This window comes from Pan paniscus, chromosome X, assembly GCF_029289425.2.
Source record: "Pan paniscus chromosome X, NHGRI_mPanPan1-v2.0_pri, whole genome shotgun sequence".
Taxonomy (NCBI): Eukaryota; Metazoa; Chordata; class Mammalia; order Primates; family Hominidae; genus Pan; species Pan paniscus.
The window spans coordinates 119301638-119325885 of NC_073272.2; the positions used below are offsets into that span (position 1 = coordinate 119301638).

A 24248-nucleotide genomic window follows, 5' to 3' on the forward strand; every position below is an offset into this window, starting at 1 on the left:
CAAGGTGGGCGGATCACCTGAGGTCAGGAGTTTGAGACCAAAAATTAGCTGGGCGTGGTGGCAGGTGCCTGTAATCCCAGCTACTCGGGAGGCTGAGGCAGGAGAATCGCTTGAATCTGGGAGGCGGAGGTTGCGGTGAGCCGAGATAGTGCCACTGCACTCCAGCCTGGGCAACAAGAGCAAAACTCTGTCTCAAAAAAAAAAAAGAGAGAGAGAGAGAGAGAAAAAGAAAGGCTATCTAATCATTATAGAGAGAGATTATGATGTACCAGGCATTGTTCTTGGTCTTCACATGAATTGCCTGGTTTGATCCCCATAAAATCCCTATTCTGTAGGCATTGTTATTAACCCCATTTTATAGACAAGGGAACTGAGAAAGAAAAATGTTAAATTGTTCCTGAGTGTAAGCTGATAAGCACTATATCTCTTTCATCTTTGATTCATAAAAGACATCTTTGAAAGCTGTAAAAGGAAAATAAAAACTTGGGACCCCAATTCACTCTGCCAAAAGGAAAAAAAATTAAACTGAAAGCTGAGTCATGCAAGAAGCTGCCTTTCCTTTTGTTCCTAAGCAGACAGCTACAAATAACAGGTTAAATATCTCCACCTGTAGCTACTCTATGTTTACCTTATCTTATGTAAAGTGCTGATTTACTGAGCAGGAGACAGATACATAATTGATTCTTCCTCTACCTGCTCTTTTTCTCTTGCAACATGTGGATTCAATCATGTGACCATACCTTCCCTCTCTTCCCTCAAGCTCGCATTTCCCCTTTATTATTATTATTTTTTATTATTATTATTGTTATTATTTGAGACGGAGTCTAGCTCTTGTTGCCCAGGTTGGAGTGCAGTGGCGCAATCTTGGCTCACTGCAACCTCTACTTCCCGGGTTCAAGCGGTTCTCCTGCCTCAGCCTCCCAAGTAGCTGGGATTACAGGTGCCCACCACCATGCCCAGCTAATTTTTGTATTTTTGGTAGAGACAGAGTTTCACCATATTGGCCAGGCTGGTCTCCAACTCCTGATCTCAGGTGATCTGCCTGCCTTGGTCTCCCAAAGTGCTGGGATTACAAGCGTGAGCCACTGCACCTGCCCTTGCATTTCTCCTTTAAATACTGAAGCCTAGGCCGGGCGTGATGGCTCAGGCCTGTAATCCCAGCACCATGAGAGGCCGAGGTGCATGGATCGCCTAAGGTCAAGAGTTCGAGACCAGCCTGACTAAGATGGTGAAATCCCGTCTCTATTAAAAATACAAACACTAGCTGGGTGTGGTGGCAGGAGCCTGTAATCCCAGCTACTTGGGAGGCTGAGGCAGCAGAATCGCTTGAACCCGGGAGGCAGAGGTGGCAGTGAGCCAAGATCGTGCCATTGCACTCCAGCCTGGGCAACAAGAGTGAAACTCCGTCTCAAACAAACAAACTAAAACCTGAAGCCTGGCCAGGTGGGGTGGCTCATGGCTGTAATCCCAGCACTTTGGGAGGCTGGGGCAGGAGGATAGCTTGAGCTCAGGAGTTCGAGACCAGCCTGGGCAACAGAGCGAGACCTTGTCTCTACAAATAATTTAAAAATTGGCCAGGTGTGGTGGTGGCACACCTATAGTCCCAGCTACCTGGGAGGCTGAGGTGGGAGAATCACTTGAGCCCAGGCAGTGGAGGCTGGGGTGAGCCATGACTGTGCCACTGCATTTCAGCCTGGGTGACAGTGAGACCCTGTCTTTAAATAAATAAATAAATACTGAAGCCCTCAAAGTCATCTTTGGAGAAAGGCACAGACCTGTCTCCCAGACACATCCTTAACCTTGGCAAAATAAACTGGTAAATTGAGACCTGTTTCAGATACTTTTTGGTTTGCAAAGCAATGAAGTACACATGGGAAGTCCTAACCTCAGAATTTGGAAATGAAAAAGTAAAAGCTCAGCCAAAGAAGTCAGCTTTGGGTGTGAGTTTGGGACAGTACTTGCTGTACCTCAGTCTGTTCAACTGCAATATGCAAATACTAATACCTCATAATGCTATTGTGAGGAGTAAATGACTTCAGACACTGAAGGCTTAACACAGTGACTGGCATATCATAGGGATGCCCAATACATACCAGCTGTGAGGCTTATCACCACTGTTCTTCCTGGCATGGCCCTGTAAGCTCATCTTCGGCTGAAGAGAAGCTAGGTATAGCTACTACAGTTTGGTCCTATTATTGCGGTCAGACAGTTGCTGTGATTGGCTCTCCCCTCCTTCCCTCACCCCCTCCCATCTTACCCTCTGTTATTAACATAAGCAGTCAGAAACATGTAGGCTATGCTTCTCATTGGTTGAAATTGTTGTTTCCTTGGCAGCACTTGCAAACATTCCATCTGGCAATCTGAGAGAAGCTACTGAGAGAATCCTGAGACATCCCCAGCCACCTACCACTGCTCCTGTTCCAAGCAAAGAAGATCTGCTCACTCCGGTACTGGGGATTCTCCGGGGTGGGGGAGTCCACAGAAAGGACTTGCAGTGGTTCTCCCTATTCATCACCCAGACCCCAAACGTTACCATTCCCCCCATCTCTTCCCACCCACCCTGCCTATCTGGCCTCTGAGAAGGGGAGGGGAGGGGAGGGGAGGACAAGGGAGAGGGAGGGGGAGGGGAGGGGAGCAGAGGGGAGGGGAGAGGAGGGGAGGGAAGGGAAGAAAAATAACTAGGAGATGCCAGTGGGAGGGAGGCTTAAGAATGGTGTGGGCCCACAGATGTGTGAGGGTAAAAATTGAGCTTCTTCCTGGGCACTGCTCCCCATCTTCCCTCTCCTGTTGGAGCACAGGCTCCCCAGGGAAAGTCTTAAGGAGGTCCTTCCATGCATAAAGCACACACCCCATGTGCTTCGTGTTGGAGGTCACAGATTTGACTTCTCATCGATTTATCAATAGGAAATTTGCTGAAAGCAAAGTTACTGAATGTCCAAGTTACCAAATGGGCAGTTTTCTTTTCTTTTCTTTTCTTTTCTTTTCTTTTCTTTTTTTTTTTTTTTTTTGAGACAGAGTCTCGCTCTGTCGCCCAGGCTGGAGTGCAGCAGCGCGATCAAGGCTCACTGCAACCTCCGCCTCTGGTTTCAAGTGATTCTCCTGCCTCAGCCTCCCGAGTAGCTGGAACTACAGGCATGCACCACCACGCCCTGCTAATTTTTGTATTTTTAGTAGAGATGGGGGTTTCATCATGTTGGCCAGGCTGGTTTCGAACTCCTGACCTCAGGTAATCCTCCCACATTGGCCTTCCAAAGTGCTGGGATTACAGGTGTGAGCCACCGCGCCTGGCCCCAAATGGACAATTTTCTTTCTTTCTTTTCTTCTTTCCTTCTTTCTCTCTTTCTTTCTTTTCTTTTTTGAGGTGGAGTTGCACTCTGTTGCCCAGGCTGGAGTGAAGTGGTGAGATCTTGGCTCACTGCAAACTCTGCCTCCCGGATTCATGCCATTCTTCTGCCTCAGACCCCCAAGTAGCTAGGACTATAGGCACCCACCACCACGGCTGGCTAATTTTTTGTATTTTTAGTAGAGACGGGGTTTCACTGTGTTAGCCAGGATGGTCTCGATCTCCTGACCTCGTGATCCGCCCGCCTTGGCCTCCCAAAGTGCTGGGATTATAGGTGTGAGCCACTGTGCCCGGCCCAAATGGACAATTTTCTAAAGGATCAAGTTGATATATGGCTACCTCACCAAAGTCTACTGAAATTACCAATTTACCCAAAAACCTTTGTACAGTTGTCTTTAACTACAGAGTTTATAGCAGGTTGCTCTGGCCAAATTGGCATGGCCTAAGGGCTAGGGAGAGCCAGTTCTCTAGTGTTAAGGACCTTTAGGCTCCTCACTGACCACCCTTTAGCCTCTGGCTGCTCTGGAGTGGGCAACCTGGAAATGCTCTGTGTGCTCCGGCAGATGATCCTGTCTACCTCCAGCTGTAGCAACAAGGAACTGGGGCAGAGGCAAACTGAGCTTAAAAATGCCAACATCAGTCTGGGCAACATACTGAGACCTATAAAATAAATAGCCTGGTGTAGGCAGGACACGGTGGCTCATGCCTGTAATCCCAGCATTTTGGGAGGCGGAGGCGGGCAGATCACCCGAGGTCAGGGGTTGAAGACCAGCCTGGCCAACATGGTAAAACCCTGTCTCTATTAAAAATACAAAAATTAGCTGGGCGTATTTTTGTATTTACAATACTTTTGTATTTTGTATTTACACACCTGTAATCCCAGCTACTCAGGAGGCTGAGGCAGGAGAATTGCTTGAACCCAGGAGGCGGACGTTGCAGTGAGCCGAGATTGCGCCACCGCACTCCAGCCTGGGTGACAGAGTGCGACTCTGTCTCAAAAGAAAAAAATAATAGCCAGCTGTGGTGGTATAGGCCTTTAGGCCCAACTACTCAGGAGGCTGAGGTGGGAGGATCACCTGAGCCCAGGAAGTTGAGGCTGCAGCTAGCTGTGATTGCACCACTGTACTCCAGCCCGGGTAACAGAGCAAGACCCTATCTCAAGAGAAAAAAAAGGAAAACAAAAAGCTAAAATGAACAATAGCCAACATTATTTCAGGGATGTTCAAAGGCTGTCCCAGTGGTTCTTGAACTGATGGCCGTTGGAGCCAGGTTGCCTTTTGCAGTATCTACTACCCCCTGGGATCAATGATGATGTCAAGAAAGGAAACAGAGAGTTGCCCTTTGTCCGGGCGTGGTGGCTCACACCTGTAATCCCAGCACTTTGGAGATTACACTGAGGCAGGTGTATCACCTGAGGTCAGGAGTTCAAGACCAGCCTGGCCAACATGGTGAAACCCCGTCTCTACTAAAAATAACAAAAACTAGCCGGGCATGGTGGCGGACACCTGTAATCCCAGCTACTTGGGAGGCTGAGGCAGGAGAATCACTTGAACCCGGGAGGCAGAGGTTGCAGTGAGCCGAGATTTTGCCATTGCACTCCGGCCTGGGCAACAAGAGTGAAAACTCCGTCTCGAAAAAAAAAAAAAAAGAGTTGCCTTTTGTGAAAGAGGCTCCCAGAGAGAGAGTGGGTCACTGGACTCTAGATGAAAATGTGAGAATAAGGCCAGGCGCGATGGCTCACACCTGTAATCCCAGCACTTTGGGAGACTGAGGTGGGTGGATCAGGAGGTCAGGAGTTCAAGACCAGCCTGGCCAAGATGGTGAAACCCCGTCTCTACTAAAAATACAAAAATTAGCTGGGCGTGGTGGCAGGTGCCTGTAATCCCAGCTACTCGGGAGGCTGAGGCAGCAGAATTGCTTGAACCCAGGAGGCGGAGGTTGCAGTGAGCGGAGATCGTGCCACTGCCCTCCAGCCTGGGTGACAGAACAAGACTCTGTCTCAAAAAAAAAAAAAAAAAAAAAAGGAAGAAAGAAAATGTGAGAATAGGGCCCTACTGCTCTTTCTGAATCTTGGAGGGAGAAGAGCAGCACAGTTGAGAGCATGGGCTGTGAAGCCAGACACTGTGGGTGTACAGCTCAGTTTCCTCATTTTCACATGGCAGCAACAGGCCCTCTGTCTGTGACTCAGGGCTCCTGTAGGAAACTGTTGGCATATTAAAATGAGGATAGCTGTAGAAGGGTTAAGTAAGGGAATATTTACAAAGGTGTGGCCAGAGTGCAGGGCAACAGAGGAAGGTGCAGCTCCCCGGGGCTAGTAACAGTGGGCCTAAAACGTTGAGGGGAGAGAATGCTTACCCTTACCACACTGGGAAGCTGGGAGAGCGCCGCCCTGAAAGACGCTGGGGACTTCATGCAGCCAGCCATCAGCCAACTCGCAGGGAGAAAACCACCAGGGACATACATTTTGACTTCCTGATCTCCTTATTGTGTGGAACCCCCTAGAAGCCAGAGGGCACCATTTATGGGTGCAGTCAGGTTAGTTTTCCAGGGCAGGAAGCAGGAGGAGATGCAAGGACAGTGGATTTGGAAAGGCAAATGGAAGGTGCCCAGCGCACTCTTTCATAGGGCTGTGATGACAGTTAAATGAAACATAGCACATTAAACACCCCCAAATTGGGAGCTGTTATTTATAGAAAAATAGCTCCATTTGGAGAGAGATACCCACTTTCATGTAGCCCTTCCACTCAATGGAAGGATTGCTTGCAACATACTTATTTTTTATTTTTTGAGACAGCCTTGCTCTGTCACCAGGCTGGAGTGCAGTGACACAATCTCGGCTCACTGCAACCTCTGCCTCCCGGGTTCAAGCAATTCTCCTGCCTCAGCCTCACGAGTAGCTGGGATTACAGGTGCTGGCCACCATGCCAGTCCAACTTTTTTTTTTTTTTGAGATGGAGTCTCACTCTCATTGCCCAGGCTGGAGTGCAATGGCGTGATCTGGGCTCACCACAACCTCCGCCTCCCAGATTCAAGCGATTCTCCTGCCTCAGCCTCCTGAGTAGCTGGGATTACAGGCACGTGCCACCACACCTGGCTAATTTTTGTATTTTTAGTAGAGACGGGGTTTTGCCTTGTTGGCCAGGCTAGTCTTGAACTCCTGACCTCAGGTGATCCACCCGCCTCGGCCTCCCAAAGAGCTGGGATTACAGGCTTGAGCCACCAAACCTGGCCCAGGCCAATTTTTGTATTTTTAGTAGAGATGGGGTTTCTCCATGTTGGCCAGGCTAGTCTCAAACTCCTCACCTCAGGTGATCTACCCCCCTTGGCCTCCCAAATTGCTGGGATTACAGGCATGTGCCACCGTGCCCGGCCATGTTTTTTATTTTCTCTGAGACAGGGTCTCGCTCTGTCACCCAGACTGGAGTACAGTGGTGAGATCACGGCTCCCTGCAGCCTCGACCTCCCAGGCTCAAGTGATCCTCCTACATCAGCCTTGTGAGTAGAAAGCTGGGATTATAGGCACACATCACCATGCCTGGCTAATTTTTTAAACTTTTGTAGAGATGGGGCCTTGCTATGTTGTCCAGGCTGATCTCAATCTCCTGCACTTAAGCGATCCTCCCACTTTGGCCTCCCGAAGTGCTGGGATTACAGGCCTGAGCCACTGCACCCAGCCGCCTGTAAGGAATTTAAAGCTGTGCTGGAAGTAAGCAATTTTTCATAAGCAAAGAGACTTAAACAGTAGCAAGAAAAGAAAGGATTTAAGACTCAAGGGAAAAGATGTAAAAAACATTGAAAATGAGCAAAGACTTCTAGCTCTGTGATGGAGCCATCTTTACAGCCCTAGTAACACAAATTTTCACATTGTCAATACATGTTAAAGGCATCTGGAAGATTATAGCTATCATTTATGATAAAAATCTTACTAGAACAGGAACAGACGAATGTTTTCTTGATGTGATACATCTCAAACCACAAACCACATCATACTAATGGTGTAACACCAGAAAGCAAGGCCATCAAAGTCAGACACAATAGGAGGATGCTCATTATTTCCACTTTCATTTTACATTTTTCTGGAAGTATTAACCAAAGCTAATACTCATAAGAGATATATACTCCTGGAAAAAAGATGATAAAAGTGACAGTTTATTGGAGATGATATAATTGTATACTGTACTGGAAAAACCCAAGAGAGAGAACTATGAAACCAATATTCCTCTGCTGTAATGCCTCTACTCATTTTAACACTATCTTTATAGGCCAGGTGTGGTGGCTCACACCTGTAATCCCAGCACTTTGGGAGTCCAAAGTGGGTGGATCACTTGAGGTCAGGAGTTCAAGACCAGCCTGGCCAACATGGTGAACCCCCGTCTCTACTAAAACTACAAAAAATTAGCCAGGCATGGTGGCACACACCTGTAGTCCCAGCTACTCGGGAGGCTGAGACAGAAGAATCACTTGAATCCGGGAGGCGGAGGTTGCAGTGAGCCAAGATTGTGCCATTGCACTCCAGCCTGGGCGACAGAACGAAACTTTGTCTCAAAAAAAAAAACCACTATCTTAGCCGGCGCTCTGGCTCACGCCTGTAATCCTAGCACTTTGGGAGGCCGAGGCAGGTGGATCACCTGAGGTCAAGAGTTCGAGACCAGCCTGGCCAACATGGAGAAACCCCATCTCTACTGAAAATACAAAATTAGCCGGGCGTGGTGGCGCATGCCTCCAATCCCAGCTACTCGAGAGGCTGAGGCAGGAGAATCACTTGAACCCAGATTCTCCCGGGAGGCGGAGGTTGCGGTCAGCCGAGATAGCGCCATTGCTCTCCAACCTGGGCAACAAGAACAAAACTCTGACTCAAACAAACAAACAAACAAACAAAAAACAAAACACTGTCTTTATACATTTTTTTTTTTTTGAGATGTAGTCTCCCTCTGTAGCCCAGGCTGGAAGGCTGGAGTGCAGTGGTGCGATCTCGGCTCACAGCAACCTCTGCCTCCTGGGTCCCGGTTCAAGCAATTCTCCTGCCTCAGCCTCCTGTGTAGCTGGGATTACAGGCATGAGCCACCATGCCCAGCTAATTTTTGTATTTTTAGTAGAGACGAGGTTTCACCATGTTGGCCAGAGTGGTCTTCAACTCCTGACCTCGTGATCTGCCTGCCTCAGGCTCCCAAAGTGCTGGGATTACAGGCGTGAGCCACCGCGCCGGGCCTTTATATTTCTTTTTAAAAGTTAAGACAGGTTGGGGAGTGGGGAGATCTCACTATGTTGCCCAGGCTGGTTTGAAACTCATAGCCTCAAACTGTCCCCCTGCTTCAGCCTCCTGAATAGCTGAGATTACAGGCACATGCCACCACACCCACTTCATTTTAACATCATTTTAAAAGAGCCAGGTGCCCTCAGTTGCTCCTAGCAGGGATTGGGTTTCTTATCAAAGATTCAACTTGGAATCAGTATTGCTAGGCACTCCAAAGAAGTGCTGCTTTTTTTCTACTACATTTTGATTTAAGCCATTATGGTGTTTTTTTGTTTTTTGTTTTGTTTTTGAGATGGAGTTTTGCTCTTGTTGCCCAGGCTGGAGTGCAATGGCGCGATCTTGGCTCACTGCAACCTCCACCTCCCAGGTTCAAGCAATTGTCCTGCCTCAGCCTCCCGAGTAGCTGGAATTACAGGCGCCCGCCACCACACCCGGCAAATTTTGCATTTTTAGTAGAGATAGGGTTTCACCATGTTGGTCAGGCTGGTCTTGAACTCCTGACCTCAGGTGATCTGCCCGCCTCGGGCTCTCAAAGGGCTGGGATTACAGGCGTGAGCCACCGCGCCGGGCCTCATTATGATTTTGAGAATGTGAGAATCCTTGGTTTTCAGGAAAAGTAGATATCAGCAGCTAGGCACAGGTCTGACTCCTACCCTTAAACCCCTAATCCCCTCCCTAGAGGCAATAACTGCTTCCTGTCTCTTGTGATTCTTCAAGAGATGATCTGTACTTATATGAGTGTGTTCACATGTGTGTACACACACAGGCACACAGTAACTTCTTTTTTTCCCCAGGAAAAAGAAAATGAGTGAGACTCAAAATTCAACAAGCCAGAAAGCAATGGATGAGGATAAAAAAGCCGCAAGCCAAACAATGCCGAATACACAAGACAAGAACTACGAGGATGAATTGACTCAAGTAGCTCTAGCTCTGGTTGAGGATGTCATCAATTATGCTGTTAAGATTGTGGAAGGTAGTGATCCTGTTTGTTTGGATGCCTAAATAATTGTCTATATAGTCTAAATATAGCACCACACTACCTGGCAACTAACAAATTCACACCTTTTTTTTTGCAGAGGAGCGAAACCCTTTGAAAAACATCAAGTGGATGACTCACGGTGAATTCACTGTGGAAAAGGGTCTTAAACAAATTGACGAATATTTTTCGGTAAGTTAGGCCGACCACTCCAGCATGGTACACCAGTGTGAAGAACAATAAAGAGACTCTCAGCAGATCAAAAGTTTGAAGTCTGGAAAATCTAGGAGATGGTATCAAAGGGGGCTGACTAGAATAAGTAAACATCGTCTCCATCTCAGTTCCAAAATCAAGGTGGGATAGTCTTTGAAGGTGAAATGCACAATCACAATCATTTTCCCTGTGTCTGTATCATTCTAACCTTACATTTCCCTGGGAAAATCTGCTCTTCCTACTTAAGCAATTTGTCCATGCTGGTGCATTAAATGGGGGCCTAGTGGCCTAAGGAGGGAGATGCTCCTCCAAAATAGGAGTTCTCCACCACCATTATTTTGTTTATTTTTTTTAGAGACAGGGTCCCACTCTGTCACCGAGGCTGCAGTGCAGGGGCTCGATCCTAGCTCCCTGCAGCTTTGAACTCCTGGGCTCAAGCGATCTTCCCACCTCAGCCTTCCAAGTAGACAGGCATGTGTCACCACACCTGGCTAATTTTTTTTTGTAGAGACAGGGTCGTGCTATGTTGCTCAGGCTGGCCTCGAACTCCTGGCCTCAAGGGATCCTCCTGCCTTGGCCTCCCAAAGTGCTGGGATTACAGGTGTGAGCCATTGCACCCAGCCTCCACCACCAACTTTAGAATGCTCCTGTTAACAGAGGGGATGCAGATGGATCAAAAGACTTTTTGATTTGGCTTTGGAATATATTGCCTGCATAGTAAGATGTACAATCCCATGAATTCCTTTGTTTTTCTGCCTGTGTCTGACTCTGACTTCTTCATGTGGCAGCTTTGCTGAGAAGGCCCTGGATTACTTTGCATAACTGGTGAGTGAATAAAGGAGAATGGCTTGGGCCAGGCGCAGTGGTTCACATCTGTAATCCCAGCACTTTGAAATACCAAGACGGGAGAATCAATCATTTGAGCCTAAGAGTTTGAGACAGCCTGGGCAACATAGTGGGACCCCATCTCTATAAAACTAAAAAATTAGGCCAGGCATAGTGGCTCACGCCTGTAAGCCCAGCACTTTGGGAGGCCAAAGTGGGCAGATCACAAGGTCAGGAGTTCAAGTCCAGCCTGGCCAATATGGTGAAACCCCGTCTCTATTAAAAATACAAAAATTAGCCAGGCGTGGTGCTGGGCGCCTGTAATCCCAGCTACTCGGGAGGCTGAGGCAGAAGAATCGCTTGAACCCAGGAGGCAGAGGTTGCAGTGAGCTGAGATTACACCACTGCATTCTCAATCCTGGGCGACAGAGCAAGACTCCGTCTCAAAAAAAAATAATAATAATTAGCCGGGCGTGGTGGTATGCACGTATAGTTCCAGCTACTCAGGAGGCTGAGGTGGGAGGATCACTTGAGCCCAGGAGGTCGAGGCTGCAGTAAGCTGTGATTGCGCCACTGCACTCAGCCTGGGTGACAGAGTGAGACCCTGTCTCAAAAAAAAAAAAAAAATGGCTTGAAATCCTTCTCATTGTGCTTCTGTGGAACAGAGACCAGTTGAAATTGGTGGAGGCGAACTCCCCTACCCCTGGGAAAAGTTCCAGCTCTCTCTGTTCCCCAGGCCAGCCCCTCAAAGCCTACAGCCCTCAGGGCAGTTTCCCAGGCCTTAGGAAGGCCTGGTCAGGTGTGAAGGAGGAAAAGTCAGGGATTTCTGGCTCCACGCCTTCTATGCTCCAGCGGACACCACTCACCGTTCTCATTAGGAGGGGTATCTTGAGCATAGTGAAGATGAATGGTGCAAGTTATTCTTGAGCCTTCCTGCTGTGGAGCACTTCTCCATTTGGGGTTGGGCAAAGGCCCCTGCCTACTGCACTCAGGGTTCCTGAATCAAACTAGAATGGAACACATAGCAAGTAGGAAAAATTTCCCTTGCAAATCCCACTGGTCATTCTGAGTAAAAGGCAAAAGTAAGTCCTGACAATGGTCTACAAGGCCCAATATGATCTGAGTTCCCTTTCCCCTCCCAACTTATGGTTCAGCTCCCATCACTCCTTCCCCCCTCTCACCTTCTTCCCTCGGCCACACTTGCCTCCTTGCCGTTCCTCGACTGCCAGGCATGTTCCCCTGTCAGGACCCTTGCTCTTGCTGTTCCCTCTGCCTGGAACCCTCTCCCCTAAGATGTATACCCATGGCTCACTGCTTTACCTCCCTTCAGATCTTTGTTGAAAACTATCACCTGCTCATTGAGGCTTTTCTTGGCCACTTCATCTAAAATCACAACCCTCTCCACTTCTCTGATTCATTTTTCCCTTCGCACTTCTTTCTGCCTACTAGAGTCTATTTACTTGTCCTGCTGCCTGTCTTCCACCACCAGACCATATGGTCCATGAGGGCAGATTTCTCTTGACTGCTCTCTTCCCAGCCCCTAGCAATGTCAGGTACACAGATGCTCAATAACTCTATGTTGAATACATGAGCAGATTTATTATTGCATTACCATATTTCTTCACAGATGAAGAGCCAGGTCAAAGGATTTGTCTTACCTATTTCGTAGGGCTGTTGTGAGGACAGAGACAATTAAAAAGTAAATGACTGAAAAGCTAAACATGTTATATTAACTCATGATGTAAAATCGCCCTGTTCCCAGCCCCACTAATGCAGCATGCCTGGCATTTCTTTTTTTTTTTTTTTTTTTTTTTTTTGAGACGGAGTCTCACTCTTTCGCCCAGGCTGGAGTGCAGTGGCGTGATCTTGGCTCACTGCACCCTCCGCCTCCTAGGTTCAAGTGATTCTCCTATCTCAGCCTCCCGAGTAGCTGGGACTACAGGCATGTGCCACCGTGCTGGCTAATATTTTGTATTTTTAGTAGAGACAGGGTTTCACCATGTTAGCCAGGATGGTCTCGATCTTCTGACCTTGTGATCCGCCTGCCTCGGCCTCCCAAAGTGCTGGGATTACAGGCGTGAGCCACCGCGCCCGGCCCTTCTTTTTTTTTTTTTTTGAGACAGAGTTTCACTCTTGTCACCCAGGCTGGAATGCAATGGTGCGATCTCGGCCTACTACAACCTCCACCTCCTGGGTTCAAGTGATTCTCTTGCCTCAGCCTCCCGAGTAGCTGTAATTATAGGCACCTGCCACCATGCCAGGCCAATTTATTTTTTATTTTTAATTTTTAGTAGAGATGGGGTTTCACCATTTTGGCCAGGCTGGTCTCGAACTCCTGACCTCAGGTGATCCACCCACATTGGCCTCCCAAAGTGTTGGGATTACAGGTGTGAGCCACTGCACCCGGCCAAAGTGTGAGGCATTTCTGATGGAGAGCTTTTTCAAGCTTATTGCCAGTTTCCCAGGGTCCACTACACATCAGGGGATGGTAAATTAGGAGTTGCCATTTACTGAGTACTGCTATGTGTTAAGCACTGCAGTGCACATCATCATGCATTATCTCGTTTAATCCTCACAACAAAACTGTGTATGGGTATATCAGTGTACCCATTTAAAAGATGAGAACTTTGCACAAATTGCCCAACCTCTCTCTGATTGAGCAGCAAAACGAAGTTATGATCATATGTCTGTCTGATTTTTTTTTTTTTTTTGTGAGACAGGGCATTGCTCTGTCACCCAGGGCTGCAGTGCAGTGGCACCATCTTGGCTCACTGCAACCTCTGCCTCCTGGGTTCAAGGGATTCTCCTGCCTCAGGCTCCCGAGTAGATGGGACTACAGGTGCATGCTACCATGCCTGGCTAATTTTTGCATTTTTAGTAGAGATGGGGTTTCACCATGTTGGCCAGTCTGGTCTCAAACTCCTGACCTCAAGTGATCTGCCCACCTCAGCCTCCCAAAGTGCTGGGATTACAAGCGTGAGCCACTGTGCCTGGCCTGATACATTCTTTTTAAAAAATATTTATTTATTTATTGAGACAGAGTCTTGCTCTGTCGCCCAAGCTGGAGTGCAGTGGCGCAATCTCGGCTCACTGCAGCCTCAAACTCCTGGGCTCAAGTGATCCTCCTGCCTCAGCCTCCTGAGTAGCTAGGACTATGGGTACACAGCACCATGGCCGAGTAAATTCTTTATTTTTTTGTAGAGATGAGGTCTCACTTTGTTGCTCAGGCTGGTCTTGAACTCCTGGCCTCAAGTAGTCCTCCTGCCTCAGCCTCCTAAAGTGCTGGGATTACTGCCAGCCACTGGCAGTGGCCACTGCACCCGGTGTGAGCCACTGCACCCAGTCAGTTCTATCTGATATATTCTTTCCACCACAGTAGGAAAAGTATTTTTTTTTCTTATTTGTTTTTTCTCATCAGCTTCTACTGACCCAGGAAAAGTACTTTTGGATGACAAAAATAATGCAGACTTTTATTATCATTTAAAAATACAAATTCAAATGATTTTAAGGTACTACAATGTGAATACGAATAATTAAACCTGGTATCAGAAAGCTGGTACAGGCTGGGCGCAGTGGCTCACGCCTGTAATCCCAGCACTTTGGGAGGGCGAGGCGGGCAGATCACTTGAGGTCTGGAGTTTGAGAACAGCCTGGTCAACATGGTGAAACCCTGTCTCTACAAAAATACAAAAAAATTAACTGGGTGTGGTAGTGTGTGCCTGTAATCCCAGCTGCTTGGGAGGCTGAGGCAGGAGAATCACTTGAACCTGGGAGGCGGAGGTTGCAGTGAGCTGAGATCGTGCCACTGCACTCCAGCCTGGGCAACAGAGTGAGACTCTGTCAAAAAAAAAAAAAAAAAAAAGAAGAAGGATGGTATAGGATGGTATAGTTGTGGAGAGGGAACACTTACACATTGCCAATGGCAAAGTTGGTTCATTCTCTTCAGGAACACAGTCTGGCAACAGGAATATACAAATGGGTTCCTTATAAAAGAAAAATCAGAGAATGCCCATCACCTCAGACAGTTAAAATTACTTTTATAATAAAAAAAAGACATCACTATAAAAAATGCCCAGTGAGCAAAAAGATACAAATTAGAAAATGAAATTACCCAAAATACCCATTTCTATTACCCCAAAGGTCACTTACCATGGATAACAGTTTTGTGCATATACTTTTTTTTTCATTGTTTTTTGCCTTGTGCATATACTTCTATGTGTCTGTTGATTGTGAGTGTCCAGTAGTATGTAGCTGGCTAAGCCATCCATGATCAAGTAGTACAGTGAGATACTGTTTCCTGGAAGTGAGTATATGAAGCAGTATCATGTAAAAATCACAAAACACACACACTGCTGATACATAAAAGTCTGCTGCCTGCACACGGATAAAAATGGGAGGAGATTCGCCTGATGAAAATAGTTAAATTTAATGTCATGTGTAAGGCTGCCTTCATTCACAAAAGGGGGGAAAAATCCACTAAGAGCCAAGCTGAGAAGAAGAAACTCTTAGAACTGAGGCTTCTAGTGGGGTGGAGAAAGCACTGAGCGGGCTGCTCAGGAGTCCTGGGTACCAGTCCCAGTTTATTGTGTTAGACTGTCCCTACCTACTTCTAGGCCCTGGTATCCTCATCTGCAAAGTGAAGGGCTGCATTAGATTATCTCTAGTGACCTATTCAATGTTATAAAGTCTGTGATTGTGTGACAGATTAAACATTAGGGCTAGAAAAGTATATTGAGTAATATAGAACAGTTGAAAAAAAAGGCATGCTCTGGCTGGGTGCGGTGGCTCATGCCTGTAATCCCAACACTTTGGAAGGCCGAGGCAGGTGGATCACCTGTGGTCAGGAGTTTGAGACCAGCCTGGCCAACATGGTGAAACTCCGTCTCTACTATATGTGCTGCCGAAGCGAGCACAGAAACTCCGTCTCTACTAAAAATACAAAAATTAGCCAAATGTGGTGGTGCACACCTGTAATCCCAGCTACTCGGGAGGCTGAGGCAGAAGAATCACTTGAACTCGGGAGGCGGAGGTTGCAGTGAGCCGAGAAAACGCCACTGTACTCAAGCCTGGGTGACAGAGCAAGACTTCATCTCAAAAACATAAAAAAAAAAAAAAAAGAGGCATGCTCCAATGAGCCATAAGGGGTTGACTGTTGGGCCCCTTCATTAAAAGGAGTAATGATTTTGGGGCCAGGCGTGGTGGCTCGTGCCTATAATCCCAGCACTTTGGGAGGCCGAGGCATGTGGATTACCTGAGGTCAGGAGTTCAAGACCAGCCTGGATCTCTACTAAAAATACAAAAATTAGCTGGGCGTGGTGGTGAGCACCTGTAATCCCAGCTACTCAGGAGGCTGAGGAAGGAGAATCGCTTGAACCCAGGAGGCGGAGGTTGCAGTGTGCCGAGATCACGTCACTGCACTCCAGCCTGGAAGACAGAGAGGGACTCCGTCTCAAAAAAAAAAAAAAGGAAGGAATAATGACTTTGGGAGGCCGAGGCCAGTGGATCACTTGAGCCTAGGAGTTTGAGACCAGCCTGGGCAATATAGGGAGACTGTCATCTCTACAAAAAATATAAAAATTAGCCAGGTGCGGTGGTGCATGCCTGTATGTAGTCTCAGCTACTTGGGAGGCTGAGGCGGGAGGGTCACTTAAGCCCGGGAAGGTTGAGGCTACAATGAGCCATGATCGTGCCACTGCACTCCAGCCTAGGTGACAGAGTAAGACCCTGTCTCAGAAAAAAGGAATAATGATACATGAAAGAATACACAGCTCCTGATCTCAAGGAATCTCGAGTCCAGTGCTCTTCTCTGGACTGAAACAGCCAATTGGGTACAAGTTTGAAATAAGCTGAGGCAAAAGGCCAGCCTACATTTTTTTTAAAGGAGGGCCTGAAATCTTTTTGATGTCTCCTGTACTCCCTCTCCACATTACTGGGACTTGTTAGACTCTCCCAATTCCTTCCTTCTGTGAACCTTCATCTTAATTCAGGCTCTTCTTTGATTCAGAAGCTTCTGGTGCCCCGAGAGCCAGCCCAAGGAAGTTCAGTTGAATTGAATTTGTTGAACACCTGTGAAATCTAAGGCCCTGTGCCAGGAATCAGGGATGCATTTTGACTTCTGTGGGCCCTAGGCACTCTTCCCTTTGTAGGCCCCTTTCTCCTTCAAAAGATGAAAAAATTCAAGACAGCACTGGTATAAAGATGAATATAATCATGACCCTAAAATTCATATATTCTTCTTCTTTTTTTTGAGACAGAGTTTTGCTTTTGTTGCCCAGGCTGGTGTGCAATGGCGCAATCTCGTCTCACCACAATCTCCGCCTCCCGGGTTCAAACGATTCTCCCGCCTCAGCCTCCCAAGTAGCTGGGATTACAGGCATGCGCCACCACGCTGGGCTAATTTTGTATTTTTAGTAGAGACTGGATTACGCCACGTTGGTCAGGCTGGTCTCGAACTCCCGACCTCAGGTGATCCGCCCTCCTCGGCCTCCCAAAGTGCTGGGATTACAGGCGTGAGCCACTGTGCCCGGCCTTTTTCTTCTAATTTTAAAAGAAATGAACACATTTTTTTTTGTGGGCCCTAGGTATTGAGCTTACTATGCCTTACAGATAAGTCAGCCCTGTTAGAAATGTTTTAATATTGGCCGGGCATGGTGGCTCACGCCTGTAATCCCAACAGTTTGGGAGGCCGAGGTGGGCAGATAACTTGAGGTCAGGAGTTCAAGATCAGCCTGACCAACATGGTGAAACCCTGTCTCTACTAAAAATACAAAAATTAGCCGGGTGTGGTGGTGGGCGCCTGTAATCCCAGCTACTCAGGGAAGCTGAGGCGGGAGAATTGTTTGAACTTGGAAGGCGAAGGTTGCAGCGAGCCGAGATGGTGCCATTGCAGTCCAGCCTGGGGGACAGAGCGAGACTCTGTTTCAAAAAAAAAAAAAAGAAAAGAAATTTTTTAATATGGAGACTACAACGCAGACAGTTCCTTATGGCTGTACTATGCGGGGATGTCTCAAGTGCCATAAGACAGGCAGAAAACAAGTTCCACCAGTGTTCAAAGGGAAAGGGTGTGAAGTCACATCTGGTTGGAAGAGGGATCAGAAAGACTTCTTGGAGGTGGTAGTTTTAAGGAAAACAGAATTTATCAAGTAGGTGATAGAGAGAAGCTTCTCAAGAAATGACAACAGCTGGATCAAAAGCATGGTGTAAACATGGGGAATAGTGCTAGTTATAGCTTGATGGGAATATGAGCATTTTGTTGAGAAAAGTGTGACATGAAACTTGTTTTTTTTTTTCTGAGACAAGGAGTTTCCCAGCCTGGAGTGCAGTGGCACGATCATAGCTCACTGCAGTCTTAAATTCCTGGGCTCAAGCGATCCTCCTGCCTCAGCCTCCCAAAGTGCTGGGATTACACCACGCCTGGCCATTGTGGGAAGTCTTAAATGACACAGTGAAACATTTTCATTTTGTTTGGCAGGCAATGGGGGAGTTGCTGGAGGTTGCTTTTTTTTTTTTTCTGAGATGGAGTTTCGCTCTTGTCGCCCAGGCTGAAGTGCAATGGCGCGATCTCAGCTCACTGCAACCTCCGCCTCCTGGGTTCGAAGGATTCTCATGCCTCAGCCTCTCAAGTAGTTGGGATTACAGGCACCCACCACCACGCCCGGCTCATTTTTGCATTTTCAGTAGAGACGGGGTTTCACCATGTTGGCCGAGCTGGTCTCGAACTCCTGACCTTAAGTGATCTGCCCGCCTCAGCCTCCCAAAGTGCTGGGATTACAGGCGTGAGCCACTAAGCTTGCGCCCCGCCCACGGGAGGTTTTTGAGCTGATCAGCTATGACTGAAGCTGTGCTTAAGGAAAATAACTCTGGCTTCATTGTGGGTGGGGGATTGGAGAAGTGAGGTTGAGGACAATGGAGTCTAGATAGGTTATTGCCTAAGTCCAGGTGAGAAACACTAAGAGCTGAAGTAGAGCAGTGGCAGTGGGACTGGAGAAGAATGGATAGATTTGAGACACATTTCAGGTAGAATAGATATGATTGAAGGTTAATAAAAAATGGATTAAGGAAGGAAGGAAAGAAGGAAAGAAGAACTGAATGAATGCTACTTTTTTTTTTTTTTTTGAGATGGAATTTCACTCTTGTAGCCCAGGCTGGAGTGCAATGGCATGATCTTGGCTCACTGCAACCTCCTGACTTCAAGTGATCCGCTCACCTCGGCCTCCCAAAGTGCTGGCATTACAGGCGTGAGCCACTGTGCCCAGCCTAAATGCTACTTTCAATAATGTAGTTAACCTTAGTTGTGTACAGTTGGCTGTCCATATCTGCAGGGGAATACGTTTTCAGACCCTCCATGCATATCAAAATCCACGTGCGCTCAAGTCCCTTAGTCGTCCCCCCATCCATGGATGTAACCAACTGTGGATTGAAAAGGTTGGCCCTATGTATTAGAATCCGCAGCGGTGGGACTGTATTCCCATCTCAACTCCAAGAATAGGCCCAGACAAAGGAGACATTCCAAGGAAGATTTTGTTTCTCAACTCTCATCACTATGAAGATTTGTGCCTTGAAAGGGGAAAGCGCCTGGGAGTGGTGGCTCATGCCTGTAATCCCAGCACTTTGGTAGGCTGAGGCGGGCGGATTGCTCGAGCCCAGGAGTTCAAGGCCAGCCTGGACAATATAGCAAGACCTGGTCTCTAAAATAAATAAATAAATAAATAAAATAAAATAAAATAAAAATTTAAAAAGAAAGGGGCAAGCTTCTCCAAGGGTGCAAACAAGGAATCCCTCCTTTCTGTAGGATGTGGATTATTCTATTGCCTCCCTGAACTTATTTTATATACCACCTATGGCTACAATTAAGTGAGTTGGATTTTCACAAATGGCTAAAGCCAGCCTCATTACTTTCCAGTCACACATTTAGGTCTCCTGGGATGAGCAGAACAAGTGTTCTAATCACTTTCTAATTATTTTCCAATTAATTGAACCTGCCTCCTGTGAGGGGGTCTGAAGCAACATCTGTCTGTATGTACATGTAGACATTGAAGGGTGTGCCTTGCTGGGCATGGTGGCTCACACCTGTAATCCCAGCACTTTGGGAGGCCAAGGCAGGTGGAACACTTGAGCTCAGGAGTTTGAGATCAGCCTGGGCAACATGGCGAAACCCCATCTCTACCAAAAATACAAAAATTAGCTGGGCGTGGTGGCGCATGCCTGTAATCCCAGCTACTCGGGAGGCTGAGGCAGGAGAATCGCTTGAACCCAGGAGGCAGAGGTTGCAATGAGCCAAGATCACGCCACTGCACTCCAGCCTGGGTGAAGAAGTGAGGCTCTGTCTCAATCAATCAATCAATCAATCAATCAATGTGTGTCCCTACAGTCCAAGGCTCAATCTCAACTGATGTTTGCATTCTTCACTTGTTTCATTTCAGCTTAACCTTTTCTCTCCTCCACCCATGGTGATAATTGGGAGCTGACCCTAGTTTGACCCCAATAAAAAAAATTAGGAGTGGCCAGGTGCGGTGGCTCACACCTGTATTCCCAGCACTTTGGGAGGCCAAGGTGGGTAAATCGCTTGAGGTCAGGAGTTTGAAACCAGCCTGACCAACATGGTGAAACCCCGTCTCTACTAAAAATACAAAAAGAATTAGCCGGGCTTGGTGGCATACGCCTGTAATCCCAGCTACTTGGGAGGCTGAGGCAGGAGAATCGCTTGAATCTGGGAGGCACAGGTTGCAATGAGCCGAGATCATGCCACTGCACTCCAGCCTGGGCAACAGAGAGAGACTCCATCTCAAAAAAAAAAAAAAATTAGGAGCGGACTCCAGAACAGAGCTCTAACCCTGACTGTTACATGCCACACTTATCTTTTATTTTTATTTATTCGTTTTTTTAGGGATAGGGTCTTGCTCTGTCACCCAGGCTGGAGTGTAGTGGTGCGATCACAGCTCACTGCAGCCTCAAACTCCTGGACTCGGGCAATCCTATTGCCTCAGCCTCCCCAGTAGCTGGGATTACAGGTGCGTGCCACCATGCCTGGCTAATTTTTAAATTTGTTTTGTAGAGATAGGGTCTTGCTACATTGCCCAGGCTGGTCTGGAACTCCTGGGCTCAAGCAATCCTCCTGCCTCGGCCTCCCAAAGTGCTGGGATTACAGGCATGAGCCACTGCACCCAGCCATGCTGCATTTATCTACAGGACTTGAACAGAAGGCTTTTCTTTTTCTGTGTGCTTTTTCTTTTTTCTATGAAACAGAAGTGTGTTTCTAAAAAATGCTGGGCACATGGCGTAGAGTTTGTAGAGAGGAAAGACTTAATTCACAGCTTCCTCTACATCTACTATGTACACTGGAGTATCTCAACTGCTGACCTACCCGTAGCACGAATCTCTGCTGGTACCTACTTCACCATGAAGGTCTCCAAAACCAAACCGCCGGTAAGTTCTTCTTTTTCTCCCTTCAGTGAGACTTCAGTGAGAATGGAGACTTCTCTTGTCAAGGTCATCAATAACCCCATTTTTACAAAATTTAATAGTCATACTTCTGTCCTCATCTTACTGGCCTATGCACGGCACTTGCCAAAACTGATCACTCCCCGCTCCATGAAACTTTCCATTTGGCTTCTAGAACAACATACTTTCCTGATTTTCCTCCTGCCTCACTGACCATTCCTTCACAGTCCGTCTCTACTGGTAGTTTCCCTGCCTCATACCAACCTCTTCATGTTGGAATGTCCTGAAACTCAGGCCTTGGACCTCTTCTCTAATACTCAGTTCTGTGGTTATCTCTTCCAGTCTCATAGCTTTAAATGCCACCTAGAGCTTATGATCCCCAAATTTGTATCTCTAGCACAGACCCGTCCCACGTGGATGTTTAATAAACATCTAATTTATTGTATGTAAAACTGAACTTCTGATTTTCCCTTCCAAGCCTATCTACTTGCAGTCTTCATCTTAGTTAATAGCCAAAATCCTTGGTGTCATCCTTGACTCTTCTCTCATATCCCTCATCTAATCCATTAGGAAATCCTATTGGCTCTACTTTCAAAAATATATCCAGAATCCAACAATTTTTTTTTTTGAGACAGAGTTTCACTCTTATTGCCCAGGCTGGAGTGCAGTGGCACGATCTTGGCTCACTGCAACCTCCACCTCCTGGGTTCAAGTGATTCTCCTGTCTCAACCTCCCAAGTAGCTGGGATTACAGTCGTGCGCCACCATGCCTGGCTGGTTTTTGTATTTTTAGTAGAGATGGGGTTTCACCATGTTGGCCAGGCTGCTCTCGAACTCCTGATCTCAAGTGATCCACCCACCTTGGCCTCCCAAAGTGCTGGGATTACAGGCGTGAGCCACCGCGCCCGGCCCCCCCAAACAATTTCTTACTACTCCACTTCTATCATCCTGGTCCAAGACACCATCTTCTCTCACCAAGATTATGTCAATAGCCTCCTAATCAGTCTCTCTGCTTCCACCCTTGCCCTCATCATGTCTGTTTTCAATGTTGCAGGCAGCCTGAATGAGTCTTGTAAAACAAATTTTTCTTTTTCTTTTTTTTTTTTAAGAGATGGTGTCTTGCTTTGTTACCCAGGCTGGTCTTGAACTCCTGGCCTCAGGCTATCCTCCTGCCTCAGCCTCTCAAAGTGCTGGACTTACAGGTGTGAACCACCACGCCCAGCTGTAAAACAAATTTGTCACTTTTGTGTTTAAAATTTTCCAAAAGTGCTTCTCAAACTTCTCTCTCTTTTTTTTTTTAAGACAGAGTCGCTCTGTCATCCAGGTTGGGGCAGAGTGGTACAATCAGAGCTCACTGAGGCCTTGACATCCCAGGCTCAAGTGATCCTCCCACATCAGCCTTCCTTGTAGCTGGGACTACAGGTGCACACCACCATGCCCAGCAAACTTCGTGCTGGGATTACAGGCGTGAGCCACCACACCCAGCTGTAAAACAAATTTCCGTCACTCCTCTGTTTTATCTATATCTGTCTGCCTATCTAATCTATCTATCTATCTATCATCTATCTATCTATATCTATCTATCTACTTATTGAGACAGGGTCTCACTTTGTCACCCTGGCTGGCAGGCAGTGGCATGATCAGGGCTCACTGCAGCCTCTACTTCTTGGGCTCAAGCCATCCTCCTGCCTCAGCCCCCCAAGTATGGGACTACAGGCATGCACCACCACGCCTGGCTTTTTTTTTTTTTTTTTTTTTTTTTTTGAGTTTTCGTAGAGACAAGGTCTTGCTATGTTGCACAGGCTGGTCTTGAACTCCTGAGCTCAAGTGATCCACCCGGCTTAGCCTCCCAAAGTGCTGGGATTAGAGGCGTGAGCCACCGCGCCTGGCCCATTCTTCTGTTTAAAACTTTCCAAGGGCAGGCGCGGTGGCTCATGCTTGTAATCCCAGCACTTTGGGAGGCTTACACGGGCAGATCATGAGGTCAGGAGTTCGAGACCAGCCCGACCAACATGGTGAAACCCCATCTCTACTAAAAATACAAAAATTAGCCGGGCATGGTGGCGCATGCCTGTAATCCCAGCTACTCAGGAGGCTGAGGCAGCAGAATTGCTTGAACCCAAAAGGCGGAGGTCACAGTGAGCCGAGATTGCGCCACTGCACTCTAGCCTGGGTGACAGAGCGAGACTCTGTCTCCAAAAAAAAAAAATTAAAAAAAAATAAAAATAAAAATTAAAAAAAAAATAGATAAACTTTCCAAAAGTGCTTCTCAAAATTTAAAGTGCTGGCAGGGCATGGTAGCTCATGCCTGTAATCCCAGCACTTTGGGAGGCCGAGGTGGACAGATCACCTGAGGTCAGGAGTTCAAGACCAGCCTGGCTAACATGGTGAAACCCCGTTTCTACTAAAAATACAAAAATTAGGCCGGGCACGGTGGCTCATGCCTGTAATCCCAGCACTTTGGGAGGCCAAGGCGGGCGGATCACCTGAGGTCGGGAGTTCCAGACCAGCCTGACCAACACCCTGTCACTACTAAAAGTACAAAATTAGCCAGGCGTGGTGGCTCGTGCCTATAATCCCAGTAACTCGGGAGGCTGAGGCAGGAGAATTGCTTGAACCCAGGAGGTGGAGGTTGCGGTGAGCCAAGATCATGCCATTGCACTCCAGCCTGGGTACCAAGAGCGAAACACCATTTCAAAAAAAAAAGAAAAACACAAAAATATAGCCGGGTCTGGTGGCTCATGCCTGTAGTCCCAGCTACTTGGGAGGTTGAGGCAGGAGAATGGCTTGAACCCAGGAGGTGGAGGTTGCAGTGACCAAGATGATGCCATTGTACTCCAGCCTGGGTGACAGAGTGAGATTCCATCTCAAAAAAAAGAAAGAAAGAAAGAAAGAAAGAAATTTAAAGTTTGTACAAATTACTTAGGGATCTTGTTAAAATGAAGAATCTGATTCAGCAGGTGTGGGGTAGGGATTCAGATTCTGCATGACTAACAAGCTCGCAGACCATGCTGAGGCTGCAGGCCTAGAGACCAGCTTTCAGTAGTAAGGGCCTACAAGGCCCTGTGTGATCTGGTCCCTTGTTACTTGTGCTTTCCCACTACTCCTTCCCTCTCACTGTGCTCTGGCCATTCTGATCTTGCTTCTCCTCAAATAAGTCAGGTATAGTCCTGCCTCAGGGCCTTTGCACTTGCTTT

At 47.3% G+C, this 24248-nt stretch overlaps 1 protein-coding gene across 1 annotated transcript in view; it reads left to right on the plus strand.

Annotated features, from left to right (window-relative positions):
* Positions 1-898: 898 nt before the first annotated feature.
* Positions 899-24248, plus strand: part of AKAP14 (A-kinase anchoring protein 14) — a 30431-nt gene continuing 7081 nt past the window's right edge. The window contains exons 1-5 of the mRNA XM_003806400.5: positions 899-2167; positions 2335-2447; positions 9392-9570; positions 9674-9765; positions 20857-21036. Coding sequence (XP_003806448.1) covers positions 9402-9570; positions 9674-9765; positions 20857-21036 — 441 coding nt within the window. The 5' untranslated portion in view covers positions 899-2167; positions 2335-2447; positions 9392-9401. The remainder of the gene's footprint in view (positions 2168-2334; positions 2448-9391; positions 9571-9673; positions 9766-20856; positions 21037-24248) is intronic.